This window comes from Hordeum vulgare, chromosome 7H (assembly GCF_904849725.1).
Source record: "Hordeum vulgare subsp. vulgare chromosome 7H, MorexV3_pseudomolecules_assembly, whole genome shotgun sequence".
Classification (NCBI taxonomy): domain Eukaryota; kingdom Viridiplantae; phylum Streptophyta; class Magnoliopsida; order Poales; family Poaceae; genus Hordeum; species Hordeum vulgare.
This window is the reverse complement of record NC_058524.1, coordinates 560,347,126-560,368,059: the sequence shown is the minus strand read 5'-3', so window position 1 is coordinate 560,368,059 and position 20,934 is coordinate 560,347,126. Positions and strand designations below refer to the sequence as shown.

The 20,934-nt window shown below is 46.8% G+C and overlaps 2 protein-coding genes and 1 pseudogene across 3 annotated transcripts; 2 read left to right on the top strand and 1 right to left on the bottom strand.

Moving 5' to 3' along the window:
• Positions 1-861: 861 nt before the first annotated feature.
• LOC123413636 lies at positions 862-1,692 on the bottom strand (annotated as a pseudogene).
• Positions 1,693-8,091: 6,399 nt separating this feature from the next.
• On the top strand, positions 8,092-16,112 carry LOC123413172 (type 2 DNA topoisomerase 6 subunit B-like). Of its 2 annotated transcripts, XM_045106120.1 has the most exons (12): positions 8,092-8,412; positions 8,502-8,613; positions 8,713-8,796; positions 9,255-9,281; positions 9,551-9,662; positions 9,743-9,824; positions 10,083-10,103; positions 11,039-11,232; positions 14,185-14,326; positions 14,471-14,664; positions 14,776-14,896; positions 15,527-16,112. In XM_045106120.1, the coding sequence occupies exons 1-12, from the start codon at positions 8,356-8,358 to the stop codon at positions 15,830-15,832; spliced, it is 1,452 nt and encodes a 483-aa protein (XP_044962055.1). In that variant the 5' UTR covers positions 8,092-8,355; the 3' UTR covers positions 15,833-16,112. The 2 variants fall into 2 exon arrangements, with proteins under 2 accessions (XP_044962055.1, XP_044962056.1); XM_045106121.1 differs by lacking the exons at positions 8,092-8,412; positions 8,502-8,613; positions 8,713-8,796; positions 9,255-9,281 and adding an exon at positions 9,362-9,454.
• A 283-nt stretch (positions 16,113-16,395) lies between these two features.
• Positions 16,396-18,967, top strand: LOC123413173 (protein RER1A-like). The gene is made up of 3 exons (XM_045106122.1): positions 16,396-16,888; positions 17,997-18,177; positions 18,669-18,967. The coding sequence occupies exons 1-3, from the start codon at positions 16,530-16,532 to the stop codon at positions 18,714-18,716; spliced, it is 588 nt and encodes a 195-aa protein (XP_044962057.1). The 5' UTR covers positions 16,396-16,529; the 3' UTR covers positions 18,717-18,967.
• Positions 18,968-20,934: the final 1,967 nt, after the last annotated feature.

Below are 20,934 nucleotides of genomic sequence, written 5' to 3'. Positions count from 1 at the left end.
CGTTCGGGTACCAGACGGACTCCGATTGCGACGAAATTTGACACGCGGCCTAGCTACAACTAATTAAGACCGCACGTCAAGTTTCAACCCAATCAAATAAAGTTTTATACACCCTTTTAAAAACAGGATTTAAACTATGTCGCGGGCGCGTACGTGTGTGGTCGGGCTAAACACGCGCAACGACGAGAACCGGCAACTGATAACGGATGCAACTTTTAAAAACTGGCGGCAATGGGATGCCGATGCAATGTGGATGATGCACATGATGCGATGTTGATGCGACAAATAAAATTAAACACACGACGAAAATGGAATAGAAGGGGAATCTTCTGGAACGTCGGTCTCGGGTTCTCACAATTACCGAGTGGGCCGTGAGATACATCTCCGTCACTCGGAGTGACAAATCCCAGTCTTGATCCATGCTAACTCAACGGACACCTTCGAAGATGCTTGTAGAGTACCTTTACAGTCACCTAGTAACGTTGCGACATTTGATACACACAAGGCATTCCTCCGGTGTCAGTGAGTTACATGATCTCATGGTCATAGGAATGAATACTTGACATGCAGAAAACAATAGCAACAAAATGACACGATCATATGCTACCTTTATAGTTTGGGTCTTGTCCATCACATCATTCTCCCAATGATGTGATCCCGTCATCAAGTGAAGACACTTGTCTATGGCTAGGAACCTTAACCATCCTTGATCAACATGCCAGTCAACTAGAGACTCACTAGGGACATTGTTTTGTCTATATATCCACACATGCATTTATGTTTACATTCAATACAGTTATAGCATGGATAATAAACGGTTATCTTGAAATAGAAAATATAATAATAACTATTTTATTATTGCCTCTAGGGCATATTTCCAACAATATCTTCTTCCTTTGCATTGTTGCGATCATTTCCATTGTTGTGCTCACTCTCACTGTTGTGGGGTGTTTGGGCAGGATTTGTTTTACCAACTACCACTCCTGGATCAACACTCTTTGTGTCATTCGGTTGAGAGGCTTGCTGCATAGACGAGGCAGTGACCGTGGATTGAGTAGTTGATGTAGTAACTTGTTCCATGTTGTCAGGCTGCTTGAGCTGCTGCGAAGATGAAATAGTGACGGTTGCATTGGCAGTTCCTGTAATACAATTCGGTTGCTTCTGCTGTTGCGGAGATGGGTCACTAGCAGTTGCATTGCACATGCCAGGAGCAGGAGTTGCTCGTACATCAAAAGTGACATCTGGACATTCATGTTTCTCTTCGTCACTCCTAAATCCAGCTTTGGATGCCTCAGACAACATCAGGCCCATTCGTTTGTGATATATGCCCTCCAACAAACTCCCAAATGAGCTCAATGCACCTTTAAGTTCTACATCATGGATCTCTTTATGCTTGTTGAATATAGCACGCATGTGTGGGGGCAGCTGGAATGCATAAAAAACAAAAAACCAAGAACTTGGGAAACGACATTAGCTACAAATTTTTCATATTTTTTGTCAAGCAAAAAAGATACGATGCGGGAAAAGAAGAGAGTTGCAAAGAATAAATGCTATATGGCTCACCTCTAATTCCTCAAATGTGGGTAGAGGGTGCAGCCAATCCTCTAAAGAGCCGCAAACATCATCACCATCCTCCGTGTTTTTCGAAGGTGGCTCATGCACATTCCGCGTTGTGCCATCAGCATCGTTCATACCACCTTCTGTTGGTTCTTGAGCGCCATCAGCACCATCCACATCCGGAATCTGTGTTGCGGACACACCAGCTCCACCTTGGTCGTTTATCTTTGGCTCCTCTGTCATTCTAGCTTTGTTGGGTAACTGGGTATGACAGAAACTTGGTTGTTGCGTATGGTGTAGTGGAGCTGAACTGCATTCCAGAAAACTAAACATATTGAAAAACACATGGAAAATGTGACAAAAAGAATACAGAGTTGCAATTGCAACAAATAAACTAGAAGGTATTGTTTCAAGAGTTTGAAAAAAGAATACTTATAGGGTGCTTCCCGAAACCATCTTCTAGGGTGTCAACTGCGATAACAACGGTAAAATCGAACTCCTTCACAAAACAAGCCCGTGGCAGAGAATAGTCGATGGTATGATCAACTATGCATCCTCTTGGGATGTCAATGTGGTCCATGTAAATTAATTGCAAAAAAAGACACAAAAGCCACTATAAAAACCAATATGCTCCGGAAAACAAAAAAAGGGGGTGTTGCGGGAATGAAGGGAAGTACCAGAAGCATTGGTAGACAACCGCCAATATGGAATTTTAGTTTGCCTTCATTCCTCTTATCGTGGTATTTCTTAACTTCCCTCATCGCATCTAACAAAATATGCTCATCCCACTCAAACTCATAGACAACACTCATGTCTTGCAAATTGTATAGATAATTCAGAGGCACCATATTTCATGTACCAGGAGCTAGGACCAATGAAAGGCAAAGTAAAATCCATGACCTATCAATGGTATCCTCATCGTCATCAACAACATTTGATAAGACAGAAACTGTGGTCGGTATTGAAGCCCTTTCACCTCCAAGTAAATTTCACGGAAATCTGCTTTCCCCCTTTTACCGAATTCTAGTGGCTTGCTTCCAGATGGTACATTAAATATCTTCTTAACCATATCCCTTGTTAATGGGATTTTCTTGCGGTCATTTAACCTGCGAGACATAAGAAAATCAGTACATGTTTCAAAAAATAAAATCGAAGAATTTATGCAACAAAGAAAAATGAAAAAAGCAAAAAAACAGCAAACACATACTTGAGCAGTCGCTTCTTGGTATCAATCCTCATGACTATGAAATCGACAAACGCTTCTGGAGGAGGAGGCAAAGGAGAGATATGAAGCAAATCCCCGAAAGAGGACTTCCTTATGACATCCCTCTTTTTCCCTTTGATGGTGTTGGATATCTCGCGTAGCCGCTTCGTCGACCATTGGGTTATATAGATACCCATGCTGCGAAAACAAACAAAAATGGAAACATTAGCTACTTCGAGCAGGAATAACTGGATTTTCAGAAAAAAAAACATTGCCTAATTGCCATGTCCTCATAAGTTTCAGGAAATGCAATAACGAAAATTCAGAAAACATGAAATAAGGTCAAGCAAAAAAAGACCAAAATGATGCTATCAAAAGTTTGACATATCATGTCGAAGTCATGTAGTCGCCTCATTAGCACAGAGATTTTGATAAGAACAAAAAAAATGTGTGCACAAAAGAGGAGTCTCAGTGTCTCAGCATAATGTCTTTAACCACAGAGCAATTAGATGCACAAATTAAGCATGTGGAATGAGAAAAAAATATATCAGAAAACATATACTGGTCGATGCACGCACAACCCCACTATTAGTTGAACAAGGACTGCTGCCCTGCAGGATTGAACAAGTATTGCCCATGCTCTGTCTGCGTATCCTCGATGAACACGAACTCTGAATCGTCAGCATGTACTTCACAGTTTCCCAACCATTCATGCAACAATTGGGAAAACGGCAAGAGGCTGCGATAATCTGAATTTTCCAAGAGCACTAGACCAAAAGCCATAGCCGGCACTGATGTTATCACACACTATCCCTACTGACTAAGGTTCAGCAGATCAGCGGGGGGAGGGAGGGGAGTGGGGTGGCACCTGGGCGAGCTTGGCGCGCTCGGCCTCCTCCTCGGCAGGCAGCGGCCACGTAGCCGCTCGCCGCCGAGCCGCCAGTGAAAGGGCGAGTTTCCCATATCTTATATCCTATTGACTAAAGCTCAGCACATCAGTGGGGGAGGGAGGGGAGCGGGGCAGCACCTGGGCGAGCTTGGCACGCTCGGCCTCCTCCTCGGCGGACAGTGGCCACGTAGCCGCTCGCCACCGAGCCGCCAACGAAAGCAGTGGAAGGCACGAAGGAGGACTCGACAGGAACAACAAACGTCGGGGAGGAAATGGGGGAGGAGGAGAAATCACCGGGATCCAAAGGAGAACCGTACCTGCTTGGGTTGTCAACGACCGCCGCCGCTCCCAAAGACGTCGTCGTCGTCACGGCGGTGGGTTGGCCCCGTTCGCGCGTCGTCCTCCCACATCCAGTCGTCGTCGCCCTCCCAGCCACCAAGCCCGTGCTGCTGCGGGGACGACTGCTTCCAGCTACAGGAACAACTTCGTGAAATAATGGGATTATTTCAGGAAACGGTCGCGTCTCGGTCACAGCTTAAATGGACGTGGACACAATCTCGACCATTAGATCTAATCAAGATCAACGGACGAAGAGCTGACGGAAAGGTCACGCGGATCGACCGGTGAGAGGTAAGAGTTTTTCTATAATGAAATGTTAAAAGAAAATTATATGGAAAACTCTTACCTCCCACCGGCTGATCTGAGTGATCTATCCGCCGCCTCCTCGTCTGTTGATCTTGCTTCATCCGACGGAACAGATCGTGCCCGGGCGCCAACGGAGCAGAGACCTACCGAGACCATTTCCTGAAACTGGAGCGTTGTTTCAGAAAACGGTCCTGAAACTGGGCACGCTCGCGCTCGCTGGAAGGAGGCGGCGGCTACCGGATCTGGGAGGGCGACGGCGCGGCCCTCGTCCCCGACGCCGGCCGGCCCACCGCCCCTAACGTCGGCCACTCCCGTTGCAGTCCCTCCGCCACGACGTCGGCTGGCCCTCCCTACCCCCACCCCCGCGCCGCCAGCCGCTCGCCTCCGACGTCGGCAGCCCAACGCACGCCGCTGTCAGCCGCTCCCGCCGGTAGCCCCTCCCCTCCCCCCCACCCTCCCCCACCCCCCGCGCCGCCAGCCGCTCGGCCCCGACGCCAGCCGGCCTCCGCATGCGGCAAGCCGCACCACGAAGGGTTGCAAAAAAATTTGCAACCTCACTTTTGTTGCAAAAAAATCTGTAACATGACCTTTGTTGTAAAAATTTCTTTCGTAACAGTACCTATGTTGCGGAAACACAAAGGAAAAAATTTACGAAACAAAGTGATTGTTTCTGAAACTCGACCGTTGTTTCAGGAATTCACAGGTCCAAAGTTTATTTTTTACAACAAAGTAATTGTTTCTATAACTCGGCCGTCATTTCACGAATCAATTGGTGCCCGGCCGAAGCTCCGCACGTGGATCAAACTGTTGGAATTATGCCCTAGAGGCAATAATAAATGTATAGTTATTATTATAATTCCTGTATCAAGATAATAGTTTATTATCCATGCTATAATTGTATTGAATGAAGACTCATTTACATGTGTGGATACATAGACAAAACACCGTCCCTAGCATGCCTCTAGTTGGCTAGCCAGTTGATCAATGATAGTCAGTGTCTTCTGATTATGAACAAAGTGTTGTTGCTTGATAACTGGATCACGTCTTGGGAGAATCACGTGATGGACTAGACCCAAACTAATAGACGTAGCATGTTGATCGTGTCATTTTGTTGCTACTGTTTTCTGCGTGTCAAGTATTTATTCCTATGACCATGAGATCATATAACTCACTGACACCGGAGGAATCCTTTGTGTGTATCAAACGTCGCAACGTAACTGGGTGACTATAAAGATGCTCTACAGGTATCTCCGAAGGTGTTAGTTGAGTTAGTATGGATCAAGACTGGGATTTGTCACTCCGTGTGACGGAGAGGTATCTCGGGGCCCACTCGGTAATACAACATCACACACAAGCCTTGCAAGCAATGTAACTTAGTGTAAGTTGCGGGATCTTGTATTACAGAACGAGTAAAGAGACTTGCCGGTAAACGAGATTGAAATAGGTATACGGATACTGACGATCGAATCTCGGGCAAGTAACATACCGAAGGACAAAGGGAATGACATACGGGATTATACGAATCCTTGGCACTGAGGTTCAAACGATAAGATCTTCGTAGAATATGTAGGATCCAATATGGGCATCCAGGTCCCGCTATTGGATATTGACCGAGGAGTCTCTCGGGTCATGTCTACATAGTTCTCGAACCCGCAGGGTCTGCACACTTAAGGTTCGACGTTATTTTATGCGTATTTGAGTTATATGGTTGGTTACCGAATGTTGTTCGGAGTCCCGGATGAGATCACGGACGTCACGAGGGTTTCCGGAATGGTCCGGAAACGAAGATTGATATATAGGATGACCTCATTTGATTACCGGAAGGTTTATGGAGTTACCGGGAATGTACCGGGAATGACGAATGGGTTCCGGGAGTTCACCGGGGGGGACAACCCACCCCGGGGAAGCCCATAGGCTTTGGGGAGACACACCAGCCCTTAGTGGGCTGGTGGGACAGCCCCAAGGGGGCCTATGCGCCAAGAGAAGGAAATCAAAGGAAAAGAAAAAAAAAGAGGGAAGAAGTGGGAAGGGAGGGGGACTCCTCCCACCAAACCAAGTCCAACTCGGTTTGGGGGGGAGTCCTCCCCCCCTTGGCTCGGCCGACCCCTTGAGGGTCCCTTGGACCCCAAGGCAAGGTCCCCCTCCCTCCTCCTATATATATGGGGCTTTTAGGGCAGATTTGAGACGACTTTCTCACGGCTGCCCGACCACATACCTCCATAGTTTTTCCTCTAGATCGCGTTTCTGCGGAGCTCGGGCGGAGCCCTGCTGAGACGAGATCATCACCAACCTCCGGAGCGCCGTCACGCTGCCGGAGAACTCTTCTACCTCTCCGTCTCTCTTGCTGGATCAAGAAGGTCGAGATCATCGTCGAGCTGTACGTGTGCTGAACGCGGAGGTGCCGTCCGTTCGGTACTAGATCGTGGGACTGATCGCGGGATTGTTCGCGGGGCGGATCGAGGGACGTGAGGACGTTCCACTACATCAACCGCGTTCTCTAACGCTTCTGCTGTACGATGTACAAGGGTACGTAGATCACTCATCCCCTCTCGTAGATGGACATCACCATGATAGGTCTTCGTGCGCGTAGGAATTTTTTTGTTTCCCATGCGACGTTCCCCAACTCAAACGACGCTTATGTAAATCGGACGGTCATCGAGCTACGCGTGGACGGCGTAGCAGCCCCAAATTATATTGGTAAACGTTTTCCGCCAGCGTGCCGGCCGAAACGTTCGGCCAGTCGCGTGGCTGGCGTTGGATCGACCAGATCGCGCGTGCCCACCGCCTCCTCCTTTCCTCCCCCCTTCCTCCATCTCCTTCCTCCTCCTCCTCCTTCTTCTTCCCTCTTCTTTCCCCCTTCCCCCTGCAACCTCAGGCGTTGTCGGCGAGCGCTGCGGCTTCTCCACCGGCAGCCGCTGCGCCTGACGGCGGGGATCTCGCGTGCCCACCGCCTCCTCCTTTCCTCTCCCCCTTCCTCCATCTCCTTCCTCCTCCTCCTTCTACTCCCCTCCCCTCCCTTTTTCCCCCCTGCAACCTCAGGCGTTGTCGGGCGAGCGCTGCAGCTTCTCCACCGTCAGCCGCTGCGCCTGACGGCGGTGACCGAAGGTGAACCACGCGAGATGCTGCAGCGGGGCGGCGGTTGAAACTTTTTTAATATACGGTTGAAGCTTTTTCTATCGACGTTTGCAACTTTTTTCCTCGTGAAGTATTTTGGTTGAAGCTTTTTTTTAACGGTTGAAGCTTTTCTATACACGGTTGAAACCTTTTAAGGAGTGATCACGCGAGATGCTCCAGTCGGAGCAGCGTTTGAAACTTTTTCATACACGGTTGAAGCTTTTTCTGTCAACGTTTGCAATTTTCCCTCGTTGAAGTTTTTGATTGAAGCTGTTTTTCTTAACGGTTGAAGCTTTTTCTACACACGGTTGAAACTTTTTATCCAACGTTTGCAACACAGGGGGTGAGGATGCAACGAGGTGAAGACCGACGGGCTGCATCCATGGTGCTTTCGACGGGCGGCCGAGGCGGCGACCGACGGTGAGGGCGACCAACGGTGAGGAGGCGAGGCGGGGCGGTCGGCGCGTGCTGGGGCGTCGGCGTAGGCGAGGACGGTCGGCACGTGCTGGGACGGTGGCTCGCGCGAGGATGACGAGCGGGTGGGGGCTCGCGTGACCAGATCTAACGGTCAAGGGGCTCTGATCTGACGGCTCCTGCGCAACGGGCGCGAGCCGTCGGGCCGGCGCGCCGGGGCCTATCAGTGCCCAATTATATTTAGAAGGGTTTGTGCCACTAGTGATCCCATTTTCTATGTAGGCCCTTTGTCGCATGTTACTATCGCGTGCCACCATCTCAGTCCCGTACACCCGGGAAAGAGAGGCGGGGCGAACGTCGACGCCGGCGGAGCTCCGGCGAGTCGCGGCCGGCATTGTCCTTGCGATCCACGCGCTCACGGCGAGAATTTCACCACCCACGCCCTTGCGCTCCCAGCAGCAGCGCCGCACCACAATTCACAAACCCCTAGTCTACACCCCTAGAGCAGGCGGCGTCTCCCTTCCCCGCCGCCATGCCGTCCCCGTCCTCCTCCTCCTCCTCCTCCCCCCACCGGAAGCTCCTCCACTCGGTAATCCCCTCTCCCAACTCAAAGTCCACCCCGGTTCCGCCCTACGCCATCTACTCCCCTCCTCAGCTCGTTCCCCGTCTCCGTTTCAGTTGATTTGCTGGGCGGTGCAGCGGTGCCGGATGTCGGAGTCGCAGTGCCGGCTTGCGGTCTCCCTCAAGGCACCCTCGGACCCCGCCGCATCCTCGGCCCTCCGCGTATCCGGTAACATAGCAGGCTGCGGCACTGCGCCTCCCCCCTCCCTTCGGCTTATACTACGTTGTTAACATTTGGTTCGGTCCCCAATTGTGCGAACTGATGCAGTTTCGGACACTGGAGTCGGGAGCAAGCTGGAGGAGTTCCTGGAGCTGGACGCCCTGGCGCGTGAGACCCCCGTGGAGAAATGGGGTATGTGATCACCTGCTCGTGCACAAGAATTTTGTTTCATGATGCTAATCTAGTCAACTTGCATGAAAAGTTCGGTTCCAATGTATTAGAAATGCCGCTGCCTGCTAGTTAGTCACAGTGTCAGTAAGTTCTCCCCTGGGTTACGTTTTCAGTTATAGACCGATAGAGCATACGCGAGAGATATGGAGATGATCAGGTGCTCATGCCATCAACATTTGCTTGTTAGACGCCACCATTTCCCATAAAAAATATAACCACCTTTGAAATGAATATGATTGATGGATCTAGAAATGAATATGGTATCCATACTACTTTCAACTTTCAAGTCAGTATCCAGATGTACCAACTGCAATGTGACATGTGATTTCTTTCAGATATTCATTTGGTTTAGTCTTGGCAATATTTCTTGTTCTTAGGTTGAGCTTTCTCTGTCTGACACAACTTCTCTTTATCTGCAGATGGTACCCTCTTAATCACAACTACTGGTACGCTATCTGCTTCCTCGATGCATTACACTTCTTCACTGTTCCTTTTCACTAATACACCATTTCCTGCTGTATGTTAGAATCTCAGTTCTTTTGTGTACATTGGTGGTCAGTTGTTTTGTAAATGCTGGTCGCACACATTCTAAAATGGCATCCAAAAGGGAATGGAAGGGGTACAAATATGTTTTGCAGAAAAGGTTTTATTTGGTTAGGGATATTGTGATATCAGGAAAGCTGCTGATGGGTTCTTGTCTTCCTCCGTTTTGTAGGAATCAATGACAAAGCTATTTATCATTATCGATTTAATCTTCATGAAAATGCATCTTCAAGTACAAGGTTCAGCAAGATGGCTACCACATACAAGAATAATGCAAAATTCAGGCAGGCCATCTCTTGTCAGTTCGATATCATCCATCATATACTGGGGTCAGTTGAATCATATATGCCTTTTGTCAAAGCAGTGGAACTGAAGTATGCCTTTGCCTTGCAAATGACGCTGATATTGATGACTTCATATTATGGCTGGTTGGTTTTGCACGCAAGGTATGTCTTGCTTAATGTTTATGTTTCTCTTTTTTTTACCACATTTATGGTCAATGTTAGCCAATAGTTTAGCCTTGTGATATGTAATCCCTGTCAATATTAGAATCCCGATCATGAATTTCTAATAAATACTTCCTGAAGAAAGTAACTCAAATATGGCATAATTGTTAACATGTGTGGTATTGTGATTAACATTTATTTCTTTGATGATGGCTCATGCATTATCCGACTTACCCATTTTCACATTCACCTATGCAGATACACGTGCTAAGAGCAGCTGTAAGTATTCTGTACTGCTATATTTTCACAACATATATTTATACATTTCGTATGATTTCCTCGCCACTGTTAGTATCCATCTTCTCATCAATCACATCCCATTTTTTTTCCTTCCGCATCCCTTTAATCTTGAGTCATTGCATGATTGCATCCACAACTCAAAGTGGCCGGTGGCTACATATCGTTATGACTATACGGATACATGTATATAATATCAGTAATAATGCTGTTTATTACCCCGCAAAACAAATGATGTTTATGAGTCATGTGTTAAATTTTAGTCTTTCTTGTTTGAAGGACTATCTTACTCAAATTGCGTTCTAGCTTATGTGTCACGTGTAGTCTTTTATTTGTTGATTGTTGAAAATGCATGTTCTATATGGTACAAAGAGAAACACCAAAAGTACATAACCCTAGCGTTAGGAGGTTCCTGTAGGTGTAGAAAGTTCTCAGCAGGCTTCCGGTGAAAAAGTATGGATACATTTGCCAAAAATCACATTCGTTTGATCTTGGTAATGACAAGACATAATCAATGAAAATCGGATTGACCACAAACAGATTTGCAATATGTATACTGATGTCCATGCTTTTTGCATGTGTGGAACCTGCTAGCATATGAAGATCTACTGATTTCTGCACTGAAACCGACATCCCTGCTGATTCAATAGAGATATACTTATACCATTATTCCAGCAATGATTCCATTCTTTTCTTCCAATTATGTGTTCTTGTTTAACTGAAGAATAAGTTTATAATAGATAAGCATATGTGACGTCTTTAGCCTGACCTCTTGAGTGGTTGTGCATATTTTCAGTTTTTATTGTTGAACATCCAGTAGGCATGAAATTGTAGCATCTCTCTGTTCTTGCCTCTTTCTTTCTTCTTAGCCTGACCTCTTGAGTGCTTGTTTGGATATCTGATGTGTACTTACTCAGAACTTAGCAACTGAGCTCTCCATTGAGCAAACAATAAGTGCTGGATCAAGAAATGTTTGTCTGCCAAATGAATCTGATGATACCCATCTTTCTATTGCCACGTCAAGTATTGAGCGGCTAGTTTCTGGTCTTGAAGATTATGCACTCTCACATGGGAACACATGTGATAAGTGTGATCTATGTTGTAAGAATAGGTAAAACTTTCACTGTTCAATTTGATATGGCTACTAGACATATTTTCATGTAGGATGCCAAATTGTTTTGCTCAAATTGCCCATACATGATCCACAATTGGCGTTCTGAAATCACCCTACTATTACCTAAACGGGTTTAGAGCAGAATTGCGCTGTTTTTGCTCTTTTCCTCCTAAAAAAGAGCATACCTCTGTTATATTCTGTTTGTAATTATTTTAAGTCTCCTTCCTCCTTTTTCAGTTTCATAGTTAATATGTATATATGTGATATCTTGGCTTTCAGTAGTACTTATTTATCACTAGAACACATCTTTATTTTTTTCCTTGCACTTATATCTGTTAGGAAAGAAACTTGTCTGTATTGAAGGCCCAAGGGGCATATATATATTACACATGACTTGAGGTGCAAGGAAAGTAAACATAGACTAATAAGGACTCCTAGACTAATACTAATAGACTAATAAGGACTCCTAGACTAATACTAATACTTCCTAAGACCCCCCCCTCAAATGCAAAGCGTATGCAATAGCATTGCATTTGAAGAAGTGTAATACTAAAAAAAATATGATAATCCAAATCCGCGTCTTGAGAGTGTCGTCGTAGCATGAAGAGTCTTCAAAACTTGTCGAGTCGCCGAAGGAGAGAACAAAGAGATGGCACATCAGAGGTAGACACCACATCACTTGAAGATACAAGATAAGTATCAAGAGAAGATGGGTTGTCAAAAGAAGATGGCACATCAGAGGAAGACACCGAAGAGATGGCACATAAGAGGAAGACACCACATCACTTGAAGATACAAGATAAGTATCAAGAGAAGATGGGTTGTCAAAAGAAGATGGCACATCAAGAGGATAAAGCATTGCGCAGAAAATCATAGTCCACGACAACCGTCGACGAAAGAAGCTCGGCGGATAAGGCACCATGGACGTAGATCGACAATGCAAAAGAAGTCCAGACAATCCTATAGAAAACAACAAGGGCAAGTAGGCCACAAAAGTTGCATAGAAAGGATCAGGACCGTAGAAAGGCTGACGGACTAAGGTATGGTGGACTCGCATGGCATGAGAAAACACAAAATATCAACGGATTTGGTGGACGCAGCGGAAAACAAGAAAGCTAAAAGCTAAGAAGCATACACGACACAAAGATGCAAAATCCATCGTGTATGCAGAAGATTGTACTTTTTTCTTTTTTTTCTTTTCTTTTCTTTTTAAGCTAAGCTGCGAAGTAGCAGCAGAAAGTAGCTAGCAGTAGCAGCTAGCAACAGGTAGCACCACGTAGCAGCAGGCAACACCAGGTGGTAGCGAGTAGCAGCTAGCACCAGCAGGCAACATGGGGTGCAGCGGGAACAGAGCATGCAGATGGAACGGACCAGCGGCCAGTACCAGCAGAACGCAGCAGCTGAATCGGCCTCAACACAGGTTTGACCAGATGGCATCAAACCAGGCGAGCCTCGGCCTCCTCACGAACCGCGACACGGAGATCACCGAGCAGATCCTCCGGGAGGCCCGGGAGCGGCAGGAGCCCGAGATCCGCCCGCCCAGACAGATCTGGGGCCGCCTCGATCTGGGCGGACTGGGGCAGGGAGGAGGCCGGAGGCGGCGGCGGCCGCGGCGCGCCAGGAGGCGCAGACGGCGCGGAAGCTGCGGAGGTCGAAGGAGGGTCGCCACCGCGTCTACGGTCCAGAGAGCCTCTTGCACAATCGGCGATGTAGCGCACGCCCCGAGCAATTTCCATCGCGCTGACGACAACTTGGGCAACGCTGCCGACGACTTTAAGCATCTCCCATGCGGGTGCCACCACATCGCGGGCGCGACTGATCGCGTGGTACAGGCGGCTCAGTGAGCAGGATCTAGGCAGGGCGCGTGAAGGGGGAGGGAGAGCAGAGCGAGACGGCCAGAGGACGATGGCGGCATCGCGAGGGTAGGGAGCGTCCGGCCGAGAGGAGGTTGGTGGCGGCGTGAGATTGGATCTGCACGAGTTGCGCATGCTAAAAAATTAACCTAAGCTCTAATACCATGTTAGTAAAGCAACTTGTCTGTATTGAAGGCCCAAGGAGCATATATATATTACACATGACTTGAGGTGCAAGGAAAGTAAACATAGACTAATAAGGACTCCTAGACTAATACTAATAGACTAATAAGGACTCCTAGACTAATACTAATACTTCCTAACAATATCTAGACGGAATAATATGCTTGGAGATCTTTCATTTGCCTTCTATTTGCATTTCGTATTTGACCCACCTTGTTAAGCAGATCACTCAGTTTCTGCATTGTGAATTCGTGGTCATGTACTTATTTTTCAGTGTCAGATAGAAATAGGAAAAACAATTGAAAATAAGTGCTCAAAATTGTCTTACAGTAACTGATTTTTAGATGTATGTGTCAAACATATTTACAATTGAAGGCATGCATATTTTTACACTGGAAGTCATCAAAACTTTGCGTTTGAGCTATATTTACTGATCTATGCCTTATCGTTTTCAGCTGTATATGAGAGAAAACCATTTATGTTGGCCCACAACATCCGGCACTGGACTGGATTATAACATTCGTTGCCCACACCCAAGCGCGGTCACTTTCAGGCTTCTGTTATGCATGTGCTTGGCTCCTACTCCCTCCGTCCCAAAATAAAGTCTTTTTAGACTTTTTACTAGTGGGCTACATACGGATGTATATAGACATACTTTAAAGTGCAGATACATTCATTTTGTTTCGTATGTAGTCTCCTAGTGAAATCTCTAAAAAGACTTATATTAAGGAACGGAGGGAGTAATTCCTAACCTTGCTGTTACCTAGTCTGTCTTATATTCAACCCTTGGCATACTAATGGATATCACATGCATATTATATAATTCTGGTATGATGAATTCTTCATATTGCTGTTCTGACATATTAGACATGATCTCTAAGTTTATTCTTCTGCTTTCTGATTCTCATGTCAGAGATTGTCTGAAGGTCGGAACTGGTTCTGCCAAGAATTCAGACAGAAGAAGAGATAAAGGGCTACTTGTTGAAATAGCCATAATGGTTGCGCATACTGCATCTGATTTGAGTTGCTGGATGGTTAATTGTTCATCTACTCAGGTTTTCATCAAACCATTGAGTTACAGAATCTGACTTTGCTGTTACATACTTGCATTTTATTACTCATGACATCTCATGTTTATGGTAATATTGTGATTCAACCGAGCTCGTTGCTTCTGATGGATGGTGAATGGCCTATTGCAGGTTTTGCATTTTCAAGACTTCGTACCCTGCCCCATTTCACAGTCATCCTTCAATGTGCTCATGAGTATGGACTGGCAAAGCTTTGGTTTCAAGTTGAAAGGAGGTTTCATGGATGATGAAGGAAATGCTGTGCTTGAGTGGGATAACCTGACATTTGCTCGTGTTGATATTGCCATTCACACTTACCATGGAATATATCCTGCTCTCGTTTTGTGCATACTTCATTTTTTTCTTCTGAGCGTGGATATTCACCATTGGTTTTTCCCAAGTGTTTTTCTCTAGTTATCTTTGACTTGTTTAGATACAGTACAAGAATGGCAGAGATCTGAACCAGATAAATATGTTGTGAGGAAGGCACTTAAGCTTGCATTGCATCACTTGAAAGCAGATCATGCAGGAGAGTTCATCAGTTGTCATGGAAAGAAGGTATGTGTTACATGTTTTCTGCTAACCATGCTATACTGTCATCAGATAGCTAAGGTGCAAACTGTCTTAATCTGCGCGAATAACATTGCAAACCCTTAATCTGTGCGAATACTAATGCAAACCACCCTTGTATTCTTTCAGAGGAGTAAACTGATCTTACGGTTATAGTTTTTAACAGAAACAAGGAACCTTAGTAAGCATTATATATTTATATATGTTACATGGTCTGGAAAATATTCAGCACCATAAGCTCTGCTTCTCCAACAAGTTTCATTGCAATTATTCAGCTACACTGCTGCAGTACTACATAGCTTCAGCGCTGCAGTTATCTTGGCAAGGAGCTCTATATCAGTTACAAGCTACAACCTCCTAGTAATGTTCACTAACCACTACTGTTGCTGCTAGTAGCTATCACCAGGAGTCCAGGACACACAGTTAGAGCTTTCGTATGTTGCACCTAGCAGTGTTCACTAGGCACTACTGTTGCTAGTAGTTATCACATTGCAACGGCCAGCTGTGCATGGCCTTACAAAATGGGTGAATTATCTGGCTAACCATGATCCCTTTTCGCTACCTGAACTGTCAACAATCATTGTAGTATAACATGCTGCTTGTTCATGCCAATTCCAGATCCTGGAATACGTCCCCGACCTCGCGCAGTCGATCGCCGGCCTGATCTCGTCGTCCAGCGACCGAGAGTTCCGACACGAATGCTTCGCGCTCCTCGGGCTGGGCTCCGGCCAAGACACCTCGGAAGGGGCGGTCAGGTCCTGCATCGGCGACAAGATGGCCCGCATCATAGAGATGGGCGACGGCAAGGAGAAGGCCCAGGACAGCACGCCGCCTTACCTGTTCGAGTGCGAGAAGCTGGACGAAGACAGCCCGCTGCTCGATGAGGAAGATGATGGAGACGAGGATATGATTTTTGATTTCTAAGTCTTGTGTTGTAGCTGTAGTAGACCAATTGGGAAAAGGAAGAAGTGAGAAGAAAAAAAAGCAGAGTCAACTATGCAGTAGTTACAAGATAAGTTTTTTTTTTCTTTAGTCGTACGTACAAGATAAGTTTGCAGACGCTAATAAATGCTGACACCTGCTCCAGTGCAAAACTGTGGAATTGCAGTTACTGGTTGCCTATGTGCAGGGCATTTTCGCCCGCTTCATTTTGATTGTGTTCGCCCGGTTCCAAGTTAATTGAAGCTCTAGCCTTCTCCTGGAACGAAATTTCTTCAAGTTTGGCCAGAATACCTTTGTTGTACCGAACCGTACTTTTGTATAGACTTTGACCAAAATTGAAGAGATTTGGTAAACATGAAGGAATTTCCCGTTGCTTTAGACGCAACACATGGGAATCTTCGTAGAAATTCCACGGAGATTCGGTTCCACCCTCGGAAAATAAGCCGAGGCAGCACCGCAGCAGTGGACGGATGCGTGTGAGCGTGGCCGAGCCGAACGCGCCTTCCACTTTACAGCATGTGATGTGAAGCCTCTCCGCTTGACCGGTCCACCTCCCACACCCACGCACGGAACCAAGCCTATCAGCCCACCCCACCCCACCCCACCCCACCCCACCGACCGACTCGCTCCCCCCTCCCACCTCCCAGAAAATCCCCAACACAAGCGGCGAGCGACGACCATGGAGCCCGTCGGCGGCGGCGGGGGCGGGGGCGCGTCCTCGGCGGCGGAGCGGTACCGCGCGGAGGCGGCGCGGGCGTTCCAGCACTACCTGGACCGGGCGGCGCCGCACACGGCGGGGCGGTGGGCGGGCACGCTGCTGGCCGCCGCCGTCTACGCGCTGCGGGTCTACTACGTCCAGGGCTTCTACGTCGTCTCCTACGGCCTCGGCATCTACCTCCTCAACCTCCTCATCGGCTTCCTCTCCCCCATGGTCGACCCGGAGCTCGAGGCGCTCGACCAGGCCGGACCCGCGCTCCCCACCCGCGGCAACGACGAGTTCAAGCCCTTCATCCGCCGCCTCCCCGAGTTCAAGTTCTGGTATATCCACCTCCGCTGCCGCTCCCTTCTCGTCTCCAGACCCCTTTAATTTAATTGATTATTGTGTGTGAAATTGACGTTGAATTCGAGATCAGATGCAATACCCTTCTCCGGTCTCAGATTTGATCGGACAGCACGCTTTTTTTTTTCCCGACAGTTTCGCAAGATTCGCCTGGCAGCAAGTGGGCTCGCCCACAACCCATTTAGAAATGGGTGGATGGCTGGAACCTGTATGCAGCCTTGCTAATTCATGTGACTTGCCAGCTCCTGCGTTACAAATGCGATGCACTCATTTTGTTGACCTGCTTGAGGCGTTTCGTTTCATGGTCAGAGCCACTCGCTGACAAAGCTTTGCGGCGCAGTGGCTTAGGACTCCATTAGTCCGGGATCCTCTCTTGCACTTTTGTGCAATAGAAGTTTTTTAGTGCAGTGGCTTAAGGTTGCATATTATGGGAAAGGATATGTTGCGTTTTCTAGGTGAGTTCTTGCACTTTTCTGCAAGTTCCATCTTGTTAGCTGCTGTTACTTCCCTGTGAAGAGCTGTCAACCGTCAATTTTGTTGGAAAGAACTCGTTGTTAAGTCACTGTGGTGTTCTTTCGGTGCTAGTCTCAGTGTTGTATGCATGCTTCAGAAGTTCAGATGGGATTCTACAGTCATCTCTTTCCATTTTGCAAGTAGTATGCGATGACTGCTTCTGCCGCATTGCTTTTTAAGTCATTGTGATGTTCTTTCAGTGGTGTTTACTCTGCTGTTGTATGGTTCAGAAGCTCAGTTGGGATTGTACAGACAATCTCTTTCCAACTACTTTGCACAGGTAGTGCAGATTAAGTTCGTCAACTGCTTCTGTAGCATCATTGCTTTTCCCCAGCAAGCTCAGTGAAAAGATAAATTAGCTGCTTTTGGTGCGTGGAGTAACATTTTTCGATGGAATAATTTTGTGTAGTTAGTTGTGTACTAGTACTGTAGATCAGATGGCATGGGCTAGGCACTAGTTTGAAAAGATTTTTGTTTTCCGGTGCCTATGGGTTTGTGGCCTTTGTTTGTCTGTTATGTTGTGTGCAGTGCGAATGTATAAAAACCGCACTAACCTACTGCTGCTATTTGCAGGTATGCCATCACAAAAGCCTTCTGTGTTGCTTTTGTCATGACATTCTTCTCGGTATTTGATGTTCCCGTCTTCTGGCCAATACTACTCTGCTATTGGATTGTGCTCTTTGTCCTGACAATGAAGCGGCAGATTTTACATATGGTCAAATACAAGTATGTCCCATTCAGCATGGGGAAGCAGGTATGGGTCTGCTCTGCTGGTTGGAAGTTAATTAGTTTTTTCAGCTGCTTTAAACCTAAGTGGATCGTGCTTTCTGCAAGATCTCTGCAAAATTAGTGCAAAATTGTTTCCATGTCCAGTCAGTCACTACAGGTTTCATGCCGATTGATCATTGATGCACAGTTGCCGGTGTCACTTGTACTACCTGGTGCCTTGAGGCAGTCAGAACTCAGAATAGAACCTTGTGAATTCATCCAGATTGAATTTCCATTTAATTTGATCTAGAGTAAACTGCTTAAGAGCTACTGCATGTGATTCTTGGGTGCCCATATTATACCGTATATTAGTCTACCGTGGATTATCAAGCTTTTAATTATGAGGTGAATTGTTAACATCATGCCAGCCAGGATATCTTATCCTCCCCAGGACCGGCACTCAAAGCCATTGATTCATAATTTAGTCAATTTATGATATTTCGGCTTACTGATCCTCGTTTGCAATTTCCAATGCAGAAGTACGGAGGAAAGAAAGGCCCATCATCCAGTGGATCCAAAGACTGAGTCGCGATATGCCAAATCCCTGTGTCACTCTTCTGCAAGGCGACAGATAATCAGATGATCGTGCTGGCATGGTGGTTTTATGAGTACAACCTACTGACAGTGAATGTACAAACTAGTAACTTTTTCATTGGTTGGTGATACCTTGTTCTGCGTAGTAGATCAGTAGTAGCTTCCGTACGCTGATCATTTGGCACGTGTTCTGTTGTAGTATTGTGAGAGTGTGCAATGCAAATCAAAACCATTGGGACTCACGCAACTCTTGCTGCTACCACCAACTACATTTCCCGGAGGATCTCTGCTATTTGCTAATGCAACACTTCTCTTATATGTTCATTTCTTGCTGTTCAAATATATGCAAAGTTCAGATTTGGTCCATCAACTCCAGTGGTAGGCAACATTTTTTTCCTTGAGGTCGAGTACTAGACAACACCATCGATTGTTAAAAAACTGGGCAATGTTGGTCGTGCTGGTGCAAAGTGATTTCATGGATGAAATTTGGCATGGCTCCTTTGATTCAAAGGCATTTAGCAGAATTTGTGGAGGATTTGGATCCTTAGAATTTTCCTTATGTTGGTCGTTATTTGATTCGCTGGATTGAAATCCAAGGAACTTTGACTTAGGATTCTTTTGTGTTCTATCTTGGAGGAATATTTCCATCCACTCAAACCGCTTTGGTGGAATTTCCTTTGCCTTTCCTTTGCGTACAAACTGGCATATCCAAGCTGATTTGTCCTACTAGATCGTGTGCAATGCATATATCAAAACCGTTGTGGTCTGTGCAACAATTGTTGCCACTTCTCCATTTCACAGAGGTTGATACTCCACCATTTTCACAACGTTTCTCTACTACTGTTCACATTTGTTATGCTTTCCCACGCCGCTGATCACTCCGGTCATCAATAACACTCCGGCCCCAAGGGCCAACGCACAAGATTTGTTGCACACTTCTCCGTTTCAGAGAGGTTGATACTCCATTTTCATAACATTTCTCTACTACTGTTCACATTTGTTACGCTTTCCCACGCCGCTGATCACTCCGGTCATCAATAACACTCTGGCCCCAAGGACCAACGCACAAGATGGCGTCCCTGCGGGTCTGGACCCCCTTTTTCCAGTTGCAGCACCCATGTCATCGCCCCCTCTTCGTCCAACTGAGCGCCGCAAAACCTTGGCATGGATGACGATATCCAGCTATGGGGGGCTCTCTCTCAGGCGCACCAGCGCTCGTTAGAGGGCAACTGGCATGCGCAAGGCGGTACCGGTAACCAGGGCAGCCGAGCTCTTGGTATGCCGCAACCTGCGAATTGTGAAAGATGGTGAAGATGTCACTCCACACGCACTCGAAGCTTTTGCTGCAAAATTCATGGACCAGTTGTCCCAGGATGTGCTTGCATCGATGCAAGCATTGTTCAAGATTGACAACGAGCTGGAGACGGAGGTGGAAGAAGCCCTGCTTGCTCATGGCGGCAATGATGTGTTGGACCACGACGATGTGCAAGATGGAGCTACCGCTGTTGCGGTCTTGGTCACCTGATGAATGTCTCTGTATCTGCATCCCCTAGTGTCATCATAGTTGTTATGTTAGTCCATCTAGATCCACCAGTTTGCTCTCTGCTGGAAGCTCCCTTCATGGCTGGAGCAGCCCCGAGCCGTGCTACCCTGTAACTCATGCTTGAAAGTCCCAGGTCTATGTGTTACCAATGTGTTTTTAATGTTAGAGCATAATGCAAATGTGCTAAGTTGGAACGTAAGAGGATTAAATGATCAGAACCGCTGTGCCACTGTTTGAGAAACAATTGTTGCATCTTCTTGCCACACTGTGTGTCTCCAGGAGACCAAATTGGCCCAGGTTGACCAATTTTGTGTTGCTTCTCTCGGAGGCAACAAACATTGGGGTTATGCATAGCGGTCTGCTAATGGAACCAGGGGAGGGATGCTGATGTTGTGGGATGACTCTCTTATGGAAGTTAAAGACATCTCCATCACTGCCTACTGCCTATCTGCTATGGTCTGCTTTCGTGCTTCTGGAGTGACTTTCAAACTCACAACTGTGTACGGACCGACCTCCTCTCAACACAAAGATGCTTTCTTCGCTGAAATTCTTGGATTGAAGCCCAATGATGGTGTGATGTGGTTAGTGACCGGAGATTTGAACCAAATATACCGCACGAGGGACAAGAACAAGAGAAGTGTCAACCGAAGTCGTATTGCTCGCTTT